This window comes from Carettochelys insculpta, chromosome 7 (genome assembly GCF_033958435.1).
Source record: "Carettochelys insculpta isolate YL-2023 chromosome 7, ASM3395843v1, whole genome shotgun sequence".
NCBI lineage: Eukaryota > Metazoa > Chordata > Testudines > Carettochelyidae > Carettochelys > Carettochelys insculpta.
The window spans coordinates 39,490,940-39,510,232 of NC_134143.1; the positions used below are offsets into that span (position 1 = coordinate 39,490,940).

Below are 19,293 nucleotides of genomic sequence, written 5' to 3' on the forward strand. Positions count from 1 at the left end.
GATAAATGAAAACTGAGGTGAAGGGAATTTAACAGACAGAAAGAAAGAAATGGAATAAAAACTGATGAATCATCTAGATAGGGCAGAAAGTGAGGGGAAGAAAATTACTTACTGCCAGTGTCTATTCAGTTAAGTGGTCTGCATGTAATCACAACTAATATCAAAGATGGGGAAAGACAGTTTGCAAAGACAGTTTCTCCATCTTTGATATTATTGTGAGCCTGGTGTTCAAGGAAGTGCTGAGTTGGTAATGTGCCTGACTCCTGCGTGGATGCATTAAGAAGAATGGATCCCATCACCTCTTCCACAGCACACCAAAACCAAGGAAGCTGCTAATCTGATCTAAGTAACCTACGATGCAAAACCATATTATTCCAATGGTGTAAGTTCCATGACAATGTCTACAAGACCCTTTCACCAAGTACCACTCCCCAATGATGTTTACTGATGTTTTCATCCAGCACTGAGAGTCCTGATTGCTGCTCTTTCTGCTTTTTGCTTCAGGTTTTTCCTGCTTGTACTGCAGAGGTAACTGGGGGCCATGCCAAATGGCTTACTGTGTGGTACCAGGCACGGCTTGGTCTCTCAACTACTCACCTCTCATTGCACAAGAGGTCTCTTTCTGCATTGTATCCTGTGCACAGAGAAAGCAATGCTATTAACAGATGCATGTTCTGTTTTACACAGAACCAAGATGTGGCTATTCGTTACAATAGCATATTTGGTCCAAGAAACTGTATCTCCAGAGGAATTTGTAAGAGTGAAGAGAGATCATGTGGACCCTGAAGCCTACATGAACATTGTAAGTTATTCATTAGAATTAATTTAAAATGAATTGAATGTTTTGCTGATAACATGGTGTTGTTCAGAACAGTCTGAATCAACAGGTACAGCTGAAATGCACTTAGCTAAATTTCCTCCTAAACATTTACTGTCATTCTGATTTTGCAGCTGCTTCTTCCTATCTGCTTGTATAGAAGCCCAGGTCATTAGAGAGAGACAATACAACAAGTTACATCTTCCTGTACTAAAACGGCATAGTAAAATTTCCTATTTGAATACTTGATTGTTGCACCAGCTTCAGCCTGCTAATTGAAAAGGGCAAGGAGCAAAGGTTTTAGAGCTACAGACTTCCTGGGCCAAGAGTTTTGCAAACGATTTGTGATTTTTTTCTTTAATGTCTCCATTTTGGGGGGCCCAACATCAGACATCTTGAAGAGGCTGATTTTCAAAAGAGTGCTGAAAATCAAGCCTTTTTCAATCACCGGTGTATTTAAAATCTTAACCCTACGAGAAGAATAAAGATATTTACTGACAGCTAACTTGGCAAACTGTGTCTGATTCAAGCAGGTTTTCACCACGTATTTTCAGCTGTCTTCCAGACAAAACCCTATAGGTCTGGACCCCTTCTCCCAGAGTCCACTGAAGACTTGCCTTGTTGCTTCAGGTTCAATAAACATGATGTGGCAAGGGGAGAAAGAGGGAGTCCTTGGGGTGCCTGTCTTTCTTTTTAATAATTTTCATGCCGCTATTAATAAACATTTTCAGCTGGGCATCAGGAGGCCAAAAGTCTACGTGGAAGGATGTGCCCTTCTGATTTTTCCCCCTCACCTGTTTCGGTTTCCTTTGGTTCCATTTGTGTTTGATTATTCTGTTTACTGCTGTAGCATCAATTTCCTGTTATTAGGACAAATCTGTTTGCCAACCTCAGTTTGGGCACAGCTGTGGGTTTTTGAACATGTGTTAATAGTACCATATATGAAAATCTTATAAATTCATGTACAATGTCGCCACATGCATTTTATCAGGACAGCAATGGTCAGCAAATTATGAAATTTCAGATGATACCTTATAACGTATACTTTGTGCAAATATTATTACAACAATTTGTAGGATATAATACAGGGATGTAATCTGTTACAGACAGTTAACTTTTCTGAGTCATCCTGTAGCACACTGTTAAATGGAGGTAACATATCATCGGGCTTAACTTTAACTTTAGCCTACTTTAAGGGATTTTAATCACAAATATAACTGAGTCAATTTCTTTTCACTTTCCTGGGAAAGTTCTATGATCCACTGAAAGGTTAACTTTCAGGCACTCTTTTGCAAATGTGATTAGTATTATCGTAAAAGTTGGAGTGGCTTAAATGTAACTCTGGGTCCAACCTTAACTCAGAAGGATTGTCACCTCTCCTTCCCAAACTTCGTACACGAGACCATTCATCTCCTTCAATATACATTTATACATCATGTGAATTACAAAAGCTTCCATGGCATCCTTCAAAACAGACTCTTACCAAAATGTCTAGCCACTAGTACGTTTCTCAGTCATTAATCGCACTCTTTTACTTTATTTGTCTTCTAAGTCTTTTCTACATTTCTGTGCGAGTGGCAGAATTCTAGAGCTGAGGTTTAGAACATAGTGCATGGAAGTGTAGGACTGTATATGGCATCAGTAACTCATATAGTCCATTCCCCTGGTCTGAGGCGAGACTCAATTATCTAGATCACAGATTCCCAAGCTATGGGTCGGGACTGGGAATCTGTGTGGGTTGCTATTAGATTTTCTAAGGGTCATCAGCTGGGGTCTTAAGGAGCCATTTGCTTCTTCCTTGGCTCCCAGTCCCTGCCCTGCAGTGCTGAAATGGAACTCAATTTAATTGGTTTAACAGCCGGGAGCGGGGGGGGGGGGCCTGCCCTGAAACCAACTAAACTGAGCCCCATTTAAGTCTGCAGAACAGGGCACTGCCCTGCCACAGGTGGGGGAAGGGAAGGTAGGAGCCAGGCAGAGAAGGAAGTGGTCCAATAAAGGAGCAGCAGGGGTCAGAAGCAGCACTGGAACTCCCTTGTGAGGTAGGTCGGGGGGGAGGGTGGCTAAGACAGGTTTAAACCTGTGGATGGTGGGGCAGAGTGGGGCTGAGTGCCGGTCAGGGTTCTGTGCCCCAGCTGGCTAAAAGCTGTGTGGGTTTCCCCCAGCCAGGGTCCTATGGCTGGTGCTCAACCCAGCCAGGTCTCTACACCCCAGCCAGCTCCCAGCTGCAGGGCTGCCAGGCTCCCCACCCCAGTTTTGGAAATCTTATGCAGGACAGACAGCCCTGGCTGGGGATCCTGCGGGTGAGCTGCCTCTCTCGCATAAGTTTTCTAAAAATCTGGCAACCCTAAGAGGGTTTATTAAACCTTGGAATCGGGGGCTGAGTGGGGTTTAAGCTGAGGGGTGGGGGCATTTTGGGGATGAGAAGGGTTTAAGCTAGGGTGTGGGGGGTGTTTGGGGGAGTGAGAGGGATTTAAGATGGAGGGTGGAGGGGTGTGTTTTTCCCCTGGGAGAAACGCACCCCTTCCCCCTCCCCCAGTTTTGAATTGCCTTGGATCACAAGGTCTTCCTGAATTGGGTCCCTGACTTGAAAAGGTTGAGAACCGCTGATCTAAATCATCCCTGACAGGTGGTTTTCAAACCTGTTCTTAAAATCTTCCACTGCTGGATGGTGATTCTACTGCCCTGCTAGGTAATGTATTCCAATGGTTAACTACTCTTGGTTAGGTTGTTGTTTTTTTTTAAATCAATAATGTCTAACCCAAATACCACTTGAGGCAGTTTTAGCCCATCGATTCTTGTCCAGTCCACAGTGGATAAGGAGAACAATGTCTCACACTCCTTTTTATAACAACTTTTTACACATTTGAAGACTTCTCTCCTCCAGAGTAAACAAACCCACTCTTTTATATTTTCCACATAGAATATATTTTCTGCACTTTAAATAATTTTGTTGTTCTCTTCTGGCCTTTCTGTGATTTGTCCACATTTTTCCCAAAACGTGGTACCTAGAACTGGATTCAGTACTCCAACTGAAACCTTATCAGAGCAGAGTAGAAGAATTACTTCTCATGTTTTGCTTACAACACTCCTGCTAAAACCTTCCAGACTGTATTATGGAACATGAAAGGAAGGAAGTAGTTTTGAGGGATAAGTATCAGAGGGGTAGCTGTGTTACTCTGTATCTGCAAAAACAACAAGAAACCCCGTGGCATCTTATTGGCTAACAGATTTTTTGGAGCCTAAGCTTTCGTGGGCAAAGTTTATGCTTCAAAAAATCTGTTAGTTTGGAGGAATGTGTCATTAAAATATCATGTTTTATAATGGATACTTCATAACAAAGAGGTCATATTACCAATCAATCTTTTCTGACCACAGTATAGAAAATGGACACCCATAAGCCATCTGATGCACAAGCATTTGTGTTTTGTCTTGCAGAGCGAGCTCATTACCTACAGAGGGTACCCCAGTGAGGAGTATGAAGTGGTAACAGAAGATGGCTATATCCTTAGTGTTAACAGAATCCCTTATGGAATAGAAAATCAGGGGAATATGGGTATGATTTATTTCTGTAAAACAAGGAAGACTTGGGAGGTGTCTGAGGGTAGGTCTATGCAAGAAAGTTATTTCGAAATAACTATCCTAGCATCTACCTGATGCAACCGCTAATTCAAAAGAAATTTGAAATAGCAGTTGACTTGTGAAATTGGCAAACCTTGTTTTCCAAGGAATAGCACCTATTTTGAAAATAAGCCAGAGTGCATCCAATGACTCTATTTTGAAATAGGCTGTATGTGTGTAGATGCTGTATTCTGAAATACCTAAGTGCTGTTTTGAAATGCATTTTTGTGTGTAGCAGCATTATTTTGAAATAAGCCATTTCAGAATAGCTTATTTCAGAATAAGGCTGCTGTGTAGCCATACCGTAGATTGCTTTGACAATCTGTATATGTTTGGGCTCAAACCCTGCTCGCTGTAGGTCAGGAGTATCACACTGAAGCTGACAGAAACTTTTTTGGGAGTCAGATGAGCTAATTGTGTGCTACATGGATCGCAACAATTTGAATAGTTCAGGTATTTAAAGCCGTTGAACAAAACTATAAACCCTGAATTTCAGGGGTCTCAAACTCACAGCCCACAGGCCATCCCTGGCCATAGCAGTTGCACAATTAGGCATGGGAGTACCAGCGGGCCAAAGACGGGAGATTATCCTTTTGCCTTGCCCAAGCCCCACACCTTCCTGCTGCTGACCTGCCCTCTCCCTTCCCCCACGGCACCTCACTTCCTTCATGACACCTGGCCTTGGAGATGACTGAGGGGAGAGATGGTATGAGGTGGCATCAGCAGTTGCCCCCCCCCAACTCACTGTGGTAGCAGAAGCAGAGGTGCAGGGAGGCAGAGTGAGAGTACCTGCTGAGTGCACTCTGCTACCCTATGGCTCCCACTGCTGTGAAGAGTGCAGGGAGGAAGGGGCCAACTGCTGCTGTTTTCCTGGACCAGGTCCCCCACCATAATACCTGAGGCTGGGTCCCTTGGGAATGGGTGCAATGATGCGGGGAGAGTGAGGCAGTGGCAGGAAGAGGCAGGGACTGGGTGATGGGAACAGACAGCCCCCTGCCTGCAGCCACTGTCCACCAGTACTGATGGGCTGGGATGGGAAGCTGCCCTGACCAGAGATGTCTCTTAGGCTCTGAGTTTGAGACCCGAGCTGTAGTCCACCTTTAATCCAATACAGTACTGGGAATTGCAGGTTTAAGTACTAGATAAGATGTCTTTGTATTACCATATTAATCAAGCAGCTGAGTAAAGCGTTTTTTTTCCCCCCCAGTTGTAAAGCCTGCTGTGTTTCTTCAGCATGGATTACTAGGGGATGCTAGCAACTGGGTCACAAACCTGGCCAACAACAGTCTGGGCTTCATACTAGCAGATGCTGGGTATGATGTTTGGATGGGAAACAACAGAGGGAACACCTGGTCAAGAAGACACCGAAATCTTTCTGTTGAGCAAGATGAGTTCTGGTCTTTCAGGTAGACTGATTATTGAACACTGTGGGAAAGAGCATTCGGAGGGGCTTGGAATATGGATGCTGGGATATTGAACTCTTCATCTGTCTCCTCCATCTTTCTAGATTCTTATAAAACACTCATCACTGTGGCATCAGAGTACAGATTAGACTGAGTGAAAATTGTTGACATCTAATGGCTTAGAAGTTGATGCTGGAAAATGAGTTGGTTGTAGTTTGTCCACACTGTAAAAATATTATTGGCACTAACTGAAGTCCTTACTGGCCTATAAGACATGGGTGAGGTTCAACCATAGGGTAGCTCAGGAAAGACTGCACTGCTTGTAGGCAAGTCCCTGCTGTCCCTGTAGGCAGGCAAAAGACTTCAAACACTTAGGCTTCCGGTGTACTTCGTTATCATGAATGTCTGAAGACTAGACACTAAGGGTGCGTCTACACTAGCCGGCTACTTCAAAGTAGCCGGCACAACATAGAAATAGAACGCATCGCGTCTACACGTGCCATGAGCTATTTCAACGTTGAAATTGACGTTAGGCAGCGAGACGCCTAAATCCAAAGATGGGAATGGCACCCTACTTCGATGTTCAATGTTGAAGTAGGGAGTGTGTAGATGATCCATGTCCCGCTACTTCGAAATAGCGGGGTCCTCCATGGCGGCCATCAGCTGAGGGGTTGAGAGATGCTCTGTCCAGCCCCTGCGGGGCTCTATGGTCACCGCGTTCAGCAGCCCTTAGCCCAGGGCTTCTGGTGGTGGCGGCGGCAGCGGCGGCTGCTGCTGCTGCTGTTGGGGGTCCATGCTGCGTGCACAGGGTCTGCAACCGGTTGTCGGCTCTGTGGATCTCGTGCTGTGCAGGCCAAGTGTGTCTGGGAGGGGCCCTTTAAGGGAGCGGCTTGGGGCTTTACTGGCCCCTTATTTCGACGGGGAGCACTTGTGTGTGTGTGTGTGTGTGTGTGTGTGTGTATGCTCCGCATTTCCTTCCAGGGTGGCTCCTTTCGACGTTCTCTGTTGCTACTTCGACGTTGAACATCGATGGCACCAGCCCTGGAGGACGTGTAGATGATACGCGTCGAAGTAGCCTATTTCGATGCTCTTACTTCGAAATAGGCTACTTCGATGTAGTGTGCTAGTGTAGATGTAGCCTAATGGTACCTTATATAATCCTGTATCTCCATCAGAATAGTTCTATTGTATAATTAATTCTTCATTCTAGGCACTTGTGGTCTGATTGTAAGCCCACTCTCGTTAAAAAGATTCTTTCCATTGACTTCAATGGGTTCTGCATCAGCCCCGCAGGTATGAGCAGAAAGCGTCTCAGAAATTAGCAGACACTCTGTTTTACACCAGGGGCTGCAAAGATCTAGAACCCAAAACAGTAGAATTATTCACAAAGCCATTTGTTTATTCTCATCTGACAAGCCAGGATTTCCCTTAGCTCGCGCTAACTCACCCGGGATTTAATTTATGCATGCATGTTTTCATGCTTTCTCTCGGCAGTTTTGATGAGATGGCTAAGTTTGACCTTCCAGCAGTGCTAAACTTTATTATGCGTAAAACTGGACAAGAGCGATTGTACTATGTTGGCTATTCACAGGGAGCCACTATAGGTAGGTAATGTTACGAGGAATGCAGACTGATGTTTTAAAGATAGGGCCCAGCTCAATTCATAGCCAAGAAAAACATGTCACAGATCATGAGATCTGATCTCTCCCTGTAAAATCTGGTCTTTTATGTGCTTTTGCCATATATTAGACAGATTTCACAGCAAGACCAGCATTTCTCAGATTGAGGGTCCTGGCCCAAAAGGGAATTTGCAGGAGGTCACGAAGTTTTTTATTATTTTGTTTTGTTTTGTTTTTTGGGGGGAGTTGTGGCATTGCCACCCTTACTTTTGTGCTGTGTTCAGAGCTCAGTGTCCAAAGAGTGGCAGCTGTTGCCCAGCAGCAGGTTACATACCATACCATCCCCACTTCTGCATTGCTGCCTTCCAAGCTGGGCAGCTCGGAGAGTGGCAGCTACTGACTGACAGCCAAGCTCTGCAGGAGCAGCACAAAAGTAAGGATTGCAGCGCCATGAACCCCTTACACAGTCTTGAGACCTCCTCCCTAAGCTGCTGTTGGGACCAGACCCCCTACAAATTATATCACTGTGAAATTTCAGGTTTAATGGCTGAAATCATGTAATTTATAATTTTTCAAACCCCGTGCCTGTGAAATTGACCAAAATACATGGTAAATTTGGTAAGTCCTTAATTTGTGGAATCACGTCTGCACTACTATATATAGTGAAGACTGCATTTGGCTCTCTCTACCACCTTTTTTTATGAGTGATTTAAAATTCAGGTGTAAAAACACTTCCTAAAATGACAGTAGAAAATTTAAACGAACATTAATGAAGCCAATTTTTATTCGTCTGAAAGAGAACAAAACTGGATGGGCCAAGTATTTCTGTTGTAACTCCACTGGTGTGGAAATTACACTGGAGTTTAACATGATCCAATCCTTTCATTGAGTTAATGGGTTAAGGGAGTTGGCTCTAACTGGGTGATAGAATTTAAGTTAAGGCAAGCAAAATTTGGAGATGGCTGCATACAGAAGGGTTGGGACAGATGGAGGTTAAAATAAAGGCAATATGATGAGGCAGTTGTTTGGTAGTGTAATGCATACAACTTTAGAACAAAATAGCAGATCAATTTTGAATGAATATTTGAAGATACTCTTTTTGTTCTTTCCATGTAAGAGGAGAAAGTAAGATAATGGTTAGCAAGCCAGTAGGGAAGGGAGGCTGGTTGAGTTTCCCATGTCATCGAGGATGAACACTTACTTGAGTAGTCACTCCAAGTGTTTGAATAGCTATAGGATCACCTGTAAGTTAGAATCTTCAGGATGGACTATGACAAATATTGATAATATTGTAGTTAATGAAAGTTGCTCCAGTTAACTTGTCTCTTGAATTTCCTCAGCTCTCGTTACATTCTCGACGATGCCACAGCTGGCGAAAAGAATCAAACTGTATTTTGCCTTAGCCCCTGTTACTACAGTTAAGTATGCCAGGAGCCCTGCAGTGAAACTCCTGAACCTCCCTGAAATGTTGCTCAGGGTATGTGATACTTCCGCTTAACATATTTGATTGTTTAATTATTTCTTTGACTTTTAGAATGGCCAAAGTGAAAAAAATGTTTAAATTAGAAATGTATAGGTCTGCTCATGTCTGAAATTATATATTTTAGCTCTGCCCACAACACTGGGAAAATGGATTCATCTCCTTATAGTAACAGAGAGATAGCTGTGTTAGTCTATATTCTATTAAAACAAAAAAGCCGTCCAGTAGCACTTTAAAGACTAACAAAATAATTTATTAGGTGGTGAGCTTTCACGAAAGCTCATCTCCTTATGTCTTTCTTTTATGTCCAGAAACACTAAAGGAGAACATTGCATTCCACAAAGTCAAGTTCATGACAGAAAAAAATACACTTACCTCTATTTACAGTAACTCCCAAAGAATTGCTATAGCTCTGGTCCTACAGACACTCAATCACATGCGTAAGTATTACGCAAGTGTGAATAATCTCATTGATGTCAATAGAGCTACTTATTTGTGCAAAACTGTTCATGTGCATAAGTGTTTGCAGGTTCTGGAGCAAAAGCAGAACTGGAGTTAACTTGAAAGAGAGTCTATCATTAAACATACAAAGAAAACCTGAAGCACGTTGATTGGGCAGAGCCTGTGCTATGCTTGTTTGATTGGTAAACAAACAACTTCTTTCCCACATGGCCCTATTATCAAGCAGTATCTAGCTGCCAAGTTAGTGGGGAGAAGAAAAATAGGGGCATCACCATTAAGGAAGAGGAGGAAATGAAAGGGGGTAACAAAGTAAAAAGGGTTTTATTTTGAAAGAGAGAGAAAATGCATAGAACAATTTTTAAGTGAGCAATACCTTTCGTACCCACCCCCCACCCCACCCCAGGGCTTGCTTGGCAGAAGAGAATTATTTCACCAAAGTGAATGGCTGAGAAAGCTAATTGTTTCCTTGTGTGGCCGCAGCATTTTTGCTAAGCTTTGTGGAAATGTCTTCTTCATTCTGGGAGGCTACAACGTGAACAACATGAATATGGTAAGTACAGCCCAAACTGGCTGCAATTGTGATTTGAGATTTCAATTTGTATCCATTTTTAACTTGAAATTCTGAGATCTGACAATGGAAGTCTATGGAATCAAATCATGCCTTTCCACAGAAAAGTCCACAGGAATGAGCTGGGAGGTAGGAAAATTCTCACAGAACTGTGTTACTTTGGTAGGAGAGAGCTTTGCTCTACCTGCCAGAAATTCAGGCAATTCAGTCCAGAGAATCCACTGATGTTCCAAGACCCACAAGTGTTCAGGGCAATATGTTGGAGTTCTCTCTCCTGTCCTGAGAGAGCTTATCTTGCTGGCTGCTGCCCATAGAATTTTAATTTACCATGGAGGTGTCACAGGGCACTGGGACGCCACAGAAAAGATTGTTAAGCCCCAGGTTGTATGCCATTATCAGCAGGTTCCCCTTAGATAGGAAGGGAGAGAGGAGCAATGCTGAGTAGAAAACCTCCCTCCCTCATCTGGCTCCCCATCACATGGACTCCTCAATACTGCAGACAGCTCTCCATGGGTCCAAGGATGAGACTTTTATCAGCAGGGATACAGACACTTGGAAATCCCTGTCTTGTGCATTTCTAGACAAACCAGTCTGCCCCTTAAGATTTTTCTTCTGATTTTTCAGGCAAAATCCCCGTAGATTTTTTAGTTAGTTTCTCTTAACTATGGACTGTGTAACAGCTTCAGGGCTCAGGATTTATTTGTGTGTGTTCGTGGGAGTTAACATGTTCCTGGAACATCTATCTAGGGCTCTCCCTCATACCAACTTATTAATCCCTATAAGTGTGAACTAAATAAATACTCTATAGTCTCTTGGATAAATCTCCTGCCTTGTCATCTAATGACCTCATATTCTGTGAAATTATAACAGCATTAAAATCCTGCATTTTCTGTAGCCAGTGTGTTGCCATACTCTAAGTACGTAAGCCCTATCCTGCCACCTTTAATCATATGGAGTGTCTTACTCCAGGGGTACTTCCACCACCATCGTCATAAATCCTCTAGGGAAAAGGCACAATTCTGTTGGAAATGAGGTGAACCTGATCCCTCGTTAAATGTTTTCTTTCAGAGTCGTGTTAATGTGTATGTGGCCCGAGCCCCAGCAGGAACCTCTGCCCAAAATATAATCCACTGGAGCCAGGTATTGTTCATCTTTTGGGATGCAACGTAGGCACTCATCCTTGTGTGTTCTACAAATTGGACAAATTTAATAGTCTTAAGTGATGCTACAGCTAAGGGGTTGGAAACTTGCCTAATTTGTAGTTTACAGCTGAAATGTCAACAAAAACAATACTTTTAACCGACACTGAAACAACAGGTGTTGAAGTCCCTCTGGGTAATACACATACATTTGGAAATCAGAGGTAAGGGCAATGGGGCAGCTGTTTCAGCTGTCTGCTAGTGCAAATGGGCTCCTGGGGGGTTGACATTTCCCCCTGTCAAAGCTCTACGAAGAGCCGTGGCAAGTGGAAATTGATGAAATTTCACAGCACACTTGGGCAGTTCTCATGGCATGCCAGTGTGCCATGGCACACTGGTTAAAAACCACTGACCTAATGTAATGACAATTGAAAAGAAAAAGTCTCCAAAGACAATCCTGGCATTTGCAGGCCAGTAAGGCTAAGTTCGGTACCAAGCAAATGGGGTGGCACTATAGTAAATAGCAGACTTATTGGACATAGAAATGCATGTGAGATGTTAGGGAAGATTCAACATGGCTGTTGCCTCACCAATCTATTATGATTTTCAAGGGGGTCGTTTATCAGGTGGACAAGGGTGATCCAGTGGACAGAATGCACTTGGGCTTTTAGAAAGCCTTTGACCAGGTCCCACACCAAAGGACTTAAGCAAAGTAGACAATCCTGGGATAAGAAGAAAGGTCCTTTCATGGATATTCAGTAAAATTCCTTTAATCCGGCACATCTGGGACCAGACAGGAGCCAGACTACCAAATTTTCTGGACTATTGGATGTCACCATAACCCCCATGCCATAGCTTAACCACCGTCTCGTGGCTCACCACCCTGGCACCCAGCTGTGGCTCACCACTCCTGTGCATCCTCAGCTTCTTCTCTACCTCACGCTCCTGCAGCTTCTTCACCACCTCTGAGCTTCTCAGCTTCACCACCTCTGTGCTCCTGCAATTTCTTCACCCCCGTGTGTCTCCAGCTTCACCTCCCCCTCAAGCCCCAGCTCCAACCCCCGCACTCCCCAGCTCAACTCCACCCCCCCCGACCCCCCTGAAGCCCTAACACACCCCCGGCTTAACCCCTCTGCCTGCCTCCCACAGCCCCAACCCACCACCCAAGTCCCCCGACTTACACAAATTTCGAGATATGCATATCTTGGGAGGTGCCAGACCATCAGGTTTCCAGACCATCAGAGGTTTGATTAAAGGAATTTTACTGTATTTGGAGAGATATGAATATATTTTGGCTGGGTAAAAGAAAAGAAGCAAAGAGTAGGAATAAATCTAGGAATGGACAGTAGGAGGTGGAAGCCCAGAGGCTGGACCACTACATAAATTGTCCTGTTGTCTTCATTCCTTCTGAAGCATCTGGTACTGGCCCCAGTGAGAAGACAGAACAATGGCCTAAACAGACCATTATTCTGACCTAAAATGGCTTATGTTCATATTAGAGCAGCCCCTGGGCATTTGCACAATTATGCACACCTCAGCTAGCTACCTGTCTGCACACACCCATGCAGTTGCCCAATTTGCAAATACATACCAAGACCATTGGATGGCAATATCGCACATTGGAATTTAGCCCTGACTATATTTTTTTACATTGTGTTTTGAGATTTCAACTTGTAACTATTTTTAACTTGAAATTCTGAGGTCTGACTGAGAACGTCTGTGTGGCCAAATCATGCCTTTCCACAGAAAAGTCCACAGGAATGGTCTGGGAAGATAGAAAAACTCTCACAAGACTATGTTACTATGGTAGAAGAGAGCTTTGCTCTACCTGCCAGAAATTCAGGCAATTCAGTCCAGAAAGAAATAGCTACAGATTCATAGTTTCTATAGCTAGAAGGGCCCATTGTGATCATCTAGTGTGAACTCCTGTATAACCATTTGAGGCCATAGAATTTCCTCAAATAATTCCTTTGTATGAGAGTATGTATCTGAATCTTGTTTAGAGGCTCAAAACTGAAAACTCACTGCCCAACATTCTAATGGGAGAAAACTGCAAATTATTTCATTGTCTACTAATGTCTGGTCGTTGTCGTCGTCGTCATTGTCATCGTCATCATCATCAATAACCATGGGCTCAGCACCTGTTGGTGTTTGATGCCTCTCACTATTTCCTTCCATTTTTCCCTGTCCAGTGCAGAGTGGCTTAGTTTCTGTAAACTAGCACTGCAACAATCTACTATATCATCTATCCATTCTCTGTGCAGTCTGCCTCTCCTGTTTGAACTGTCTGTTATGCTGAATACCAGGGTCTTGATTTTCCATTTGTTGTTCATTCTGCACATATGCCCAAATAGTTGTAGCTTCTGGTTTATAACCTTCTGCATTAGGTTCTCTTTTGGCGCTATCTTCCTTTATAATTCCTCATTGGTGACCTTCTGCATCCATCCTATTCTCAAAATATTTCTATAACAACTCCTTTTGAACGCCAATATTCTTCTTTTTGAATCTTTCGTTGTCACTCATATCTCACATCTGTACAACATGCTGCTGAATACACACGTTTTCAAGATGCCCAGCTTCATTCCAAAGTTAATGGCTTTGCTTTTCCAGATCTTATCCATCGCTTTCAAACTTGCTCCTGCATTCGCTATTCAAGTCGCTATTTCCTTCTTACAGTCTAGATCATACGTTATGTTGCTCCCCAGATATGTGAACTTCTCTACATTTTCTAGTTCAATACCATTTACGCTGGTCTTCCTTCCTATTTCCTTATGTCCAAATACCATTGTTTTTGTTTTATCGATGTTCATAATCAGTCCATACCGCTACCCTTCTTCTTTGAGCACCTGCACCGTTTTCACTAGCTTCTCCTCATCTTCCTCAGTGATAACTATATCATCTGCAAACCTTAAATTGTTAATTCTTTTCCCATGCACAGATATCCCTTCTACATCTTCCTAGATCTTGTTCATCACTCTCTCCAGATGTGCAATGAAGATATTTGATGATATTGGATCTCCTTGTCTTGTACCTCTACTTGTCTTAAACCAGCTTCCGAATGTTTTAAACCAACTTCCCGCATGTTCTCACCGCTGCCTCTGCATTGTCATTGATATCCTTCAACAACCGTGTCAGTCTGCTATTCAGTCCATGTGACTCCAACACCACCCAAGTCACTTTCTGGTCTATACTGCCAAACGCCTACTGAAAATCAACTAAGCAAGTCCATACGTTCTTGTTCTTTTGTCGAGCTTTTTCTGCTATCAGTCTTAGTGCCAATATCTGCTGTATGGCACGTCTATCTTTTCTGAACCCCACTTGCTCATCTGCTATATGTTCTTCTATCTGCGATCTTAGTCTCTCCATCAGTATCATCATCAGCACCTTGCCTAGATGACTCGTTAGGGCAATCATTCTGTAGTTCTTGCACTCTAATGTATATCCTTGTGTATTGTCACTAGCACAGATCTTGTCCATTCCTTAGGTGCCTTCCCTTCTTTCCATGCTATATTACTTAGTTGGTGTATTTCCTGTATCATGCTTTCTCTGCCGTATTTGATCATCTCTCCTGGGATCTTATCATTTCCAGGGGTCTTGTTGTTCTTTAGTTGTTTCACTGCTTTTTCTACTTCCTCCTTTGAAATATCGGTCTCACTCTTGATGCTCGGTGGAGATATCTCTTTAAGTTCTTCAATCAGTCTCTCTGAGACACTCGGTTCCAACTGTGCTTTGTGTAGATCAGTGCAATATCTTGTCCATCGCTGCACAGTCTTCCCCCTGTTCATGAGCACTTCTTCATTCTTATCTTTGATCACCATCTGCTTTGGTTGCCATTTCCTATTAATATTCCTAATTGTTTTATACACCTTCCTGGTCTTACATTCACTGTAATACCTCTCTATATCTTCACATTGGTCCTCTAACCATTTCTCCTTATCCTTTCTGGCTGTTTTCCTTATTTCATTGCATTTCACCCTATATTGTTGTTCTGCTATCTCTGAAACATCTCTTCTGATCTTCAACACTCTCTTCTCTTGAATCAACTTCAGTGTCTCCTGGGTAATCCACTTCTTATTGATCTTTTCTTCTTCTGGAACAGTCTACTCAATTGCCTCTTCTATAACGATGGCTGTCCCTGTGACTCTCTTGTCTAGGTCTTTCTCTGTGGCAATAGTCTTAATCTTCTCTTCAAGCACTGCTCTGTATGCATTCCCTGTTTCTTCCTCACGTAGTCTCACCATGTCTCTTTTCTTAAACTGTGTCTTACATTTTCTTTTGAGTTTTATCTTGATGTCTGTGATCACTAGCTGTGGTCTGAGTTTATATCCACTCCTTGGAAAGTTCAGCACTGCTGTACTGATGTTATTTATCTTCTCCTTATCAAAATAATATCTATCGTGTTCTTGGACTTCCTGTCATTTGATCACCATATCCACTTCCTCCAGTCCTTTTGTTGGAATCTCGTGTTGCAGATCACCATCTCATGCTCTGTAGCAAACTCTCATAGCTTCTCACCTCGTTCATTTCTTTCTCCATATCCAAACCTTCCCATAACTCTCTCCCAACCTTTGTTATCTGTTCCAACCTTTGCATTCCAATCTCCTCTGATGATCAACACATCTTTCTTCGATATCTCCTCCACCGTCTTTGTCAAGTCTTTATAGAATAGCCCAAACTCTTCCTCTGTACTGTCCAACGTGGGTGCATACACCTGAATGACTGAGATGTTGAATGGTTTTGCTTTGAATCTCACTACCATCATTCTTGCACTCACCAGTTTGTATCCTAATAACCCGCTTCTAGCTGTTTTGCTAAGAAGGAATCCAACTCCTGCTTCATGCTTCGTTTAGTTTCCTGACCAAACGACTTCGCAACTGCATATCTCTCCTGATGCCATCCAACGCATCTCTGCCAGTCCAAGTATATCACACTGGTGTCTCTTCATCTCCTTCTGAAGCAGCTCTAATTTTCCAGCTGCCCACAGTGTTCGGACGTTCCATGTTCCAATGGATAGCATATGCATTAGTTGTAATTTTCTTTTGATAGCCAACTTATTGGCCCAACCCCGATAGCTCGATTGTTATCACGGACCTTGTTTATCGGGGAGACGTCTGAGCTGGCATCTTTTATCATTTAGTTGTACTGGCATCAGATTTCATTTGGATTGTTTGATGGTCAGCGCATTGACACTCATCCGACCAACCCTCCTCCTTCATCCAGGCTTGGGACTGGCATGGAGCTCATAGAGGCTTCATGGCAGAGTTTAATGTTTGGTCACCAGATGGCACATATGACAGGTGATGGTTTAGTTGTGCAAGCCCAGCTAGTCCTTAATGCTATTTATTATTTGTATTAGCAAAGTGGCAAGAAGCCCTAGCATGGACTGGGATTCCCTTCTGATAACAAGGTTATTGTGTTTGTTGTCAATTTCTTGGAAGCTGCCGAATATCTGTCCACTTGGCTCTGAGACCACTAATTTAATATAAGCCTCCACATAGCCTTGACATGGGAGTAAGCTTAGTTGCTGTCAGCATAGCATAGATTGAAATCCAACCAAAGTCTTTGTGGTGAAATATTCATGACTTACAACTTATCCCCTGATCAGTTGGTTTGTATATTACAATTGTAACTTTTTATATCTCTTCATATTAGATAGTTCATTCAGGGGAATTCCAAGCTTATAACTGGCGCAGTCAAACCAAGAATAAGGCAAAATATGGTCAGGTAGGATAATTTTTTTTATTGTAACTGTACTATCATCTCTGTAAAAATAAAAGCAATTGAGATGAGAGCCCAAGGGCGGGGAGGAGTAAGGAAGTTTTCCTGCCTGGTTTTTACTGAAGAGCAGATTCTCTCATCATTGACTGCATGAACGTGTGTAAAATTTGCTGTGATTCACAGGCTTTCTTGTCTACATTCATTACTGTTTTCCAGGCCACCCCTCCTTTATACAAGATAAAAGATATGACAGTGCCAACTGCAATATGGACTGGAGGGCAAGACTTGCTTGCAGACTTAAAGGATATTAACATTTTACGCCCTCAAATTATTAATCTTGTTCATTACAAAAACATTCCTGAATGGGCACATCTGGATTTCATCTGGGGGCTGGATGCACCACTTCGCATGTACAATGAAATCATTGACCTGATGGAGAAACATCCATAAAGAACACACAGTAGCCAAGCTTTCAGGTTAATGATGGATTCCTCTGAGGAAGCTTGTTTTATTGGTGTATGGAAAGAAGCCAATTTTCCTTTTTATAAAACAGTTAACCCCTCTACTGACTCCATTATTTGCTTTGGTTAGCTGTGTTTTCACTGCATCTGTTGTTGTATCGTGTTTTCTATCCTGCTGGTGATTTTCTGTAACTACAGCATCACATCACAAAGCCAACCTTCTTTAATTTCTGAAGAGAGTCCAATGCCAAATGTGTAGAAATGTCAAGCAATACCCTGTCTGTCCCCTGTTCAGAAACAGTTGAAGAACTCCTTGCCCCACTGCCTCCCACACCAGCTATTGTTGGGGTGAAACACCAAGAGCCCCTCGCTTATGTAAAGTAATGATTGTCACCTGGCTCCTCTGCAGATAAATGTGACTCCCAGACCTCACTCCCAGGCCACCCTTTGTTTGGCATGGGTTTGTGTTTTTCTGCTGCATTGGTTGAGTCTATCATTCTATGCAATCTAATCTTTTTGGCCCAGATCCCCAAAGACATTTAGGCCCCCAACTCCTCTTAGATTCAGCCTCTCTAAAGTCCTCATCACTGAGGTACACAAGTATTCTACAGGCACATTAGGAAAAATCAATTATACTCGAGGCCTGGTTGCAGCTCTGCTTGCAAGTAGAAGTTGGGATGGAAGAAAGTCCTGGACAGAAACTTGTTGTAATACACATCCAAAGTATATGAGCTGGGCCCCGAGCTGGCCAAGGGAGGAGCTCTATTGGGAGCTGGGCCGAGCCCTGCGTTGGCTGAGGGAGGGTTGTGGCTAGCAAGGTGCTTGTGGGAGACTGTGTTCAGGGAACTCGACCAGGCCATGCACTGACCAGGGAAGGGGCTGGGGCTCGAGAAGCTCTGTCAGGGCTGGACCAGGCCATGCGCTCTCCAGGGAAGGGCCTGGGACTGGCACAGTCCAGGATAGGGTTCCATTAGTGGGGGTGGGATGGGACCCACGCTGGCTGGGTGAGTTGCTGGGGCTGGCACAAAGAGGGGGATGGGAACATGGTAGGACCTTGCCCAGAAAGACAGATGGATGGACACAACAAAAATAATAAATGTAATGATTTTCTGTTGAGGTAGCTCACTCTTCCACTAATATAACCATAAGTATAAGCCCCACCTCAGATGAAATGAATGTGTGAACCTTCCCAGAAGCTTTTGGTTGAAATTGGGTGGGGGTGGACAGGATAAATCACAACATGTACCAGCAACTAAAAACATGATGTCTGGCCCAGGAAGAATCATGAGAGGAGGTTTCTGGGCTGATAGTTAAAGGAGCAAAAGAAACTGTTTCCTGCTGTTTGTTTTCCCCTGTACATTCATTGTAGATAAACAAGAACTGCTTCAAGGCAAATACTAGACTCCCTCAATTTCTACTTCTGACTGGGGAAATTCCTGAGGCCCAGTGCTTTATCTGGCTGGGCAGGGTTAAAAAGAGCCAACAGTGTCATTCAGGGTTCAGCTGTCTATTCCTCTCCTTTTATCTCCTACAATGCATGCAATTCTTGTCAGCCACTTTCCGAGGTGCTGACTGCTCACATCTCCAGCTGAAATTAGAGGCTCAGGATCTTTGATGATTAAGTGGCTCATTTTCAGGAGGAATGAGGCTCCAGCAACTGTACTCAGGAACAGGCCTGCTGACGTGTGGGTGGGGGGGCAATTGCATAGGGGCCAAGTGGACATGAGGGGGCCCAGGGCTGCACCTACTGTAGCTCTGCCTGTGTCCCAGGCCTTTATAAATAGCACTGCTGTAGCATAGTGGTAGGACTGCAGAGAGACCCAGATTTGCAGGGCAGGAGGAGGGCCCAGAGGTTGTATCTGTGTGGGTGAGCGGGAGGGAATAGTTAGGCTGGGAATGAAGTAGGGGGTGGGAAGAGGAGGAGGGTGCAGCGCTCTGGGGTAGAGCCAGAAATGAGATTGTGGGGAATGAGGGCTGAGCAGGGTGGAAGAACCAGGCTGCGAAGGGA

The 19,293-nt window shown here is 43.6% G+C and overlaps 1 protein-coding gene across 1 annotated transcript; it reads left to right on the forward strand.

Annotated features, from left to right (window-relative positions):
* Positions 1–652: 652 nt before the first annotated feature.
* LOC142015736 (lipase member M-like) lies at positions 653–17,364 on the forward strand. The gene is made up of 9 exons (XM_074999528.1): positions 653–802; positions 4,253–4,370; positions 5,643–5,841; positions 7,333–7,442; positions 8,798–8,934; positions 9,803–9,949; positions 11,036–11,107; positions 16,759–16,830; positions 17,041–17,364. Exons 1-9 carry the CDS (start codon positions 653–655, stop codon positions 17,272–17,274), a joined length of 1,239 nt encoding a protein of 412 aa, XP_074855629.1. The 3' UTR covers positions 17,275–17,364.
* The last annotated feature ends 1,929 nt before the right edge of the window (positions 17,365–19,293 follow it).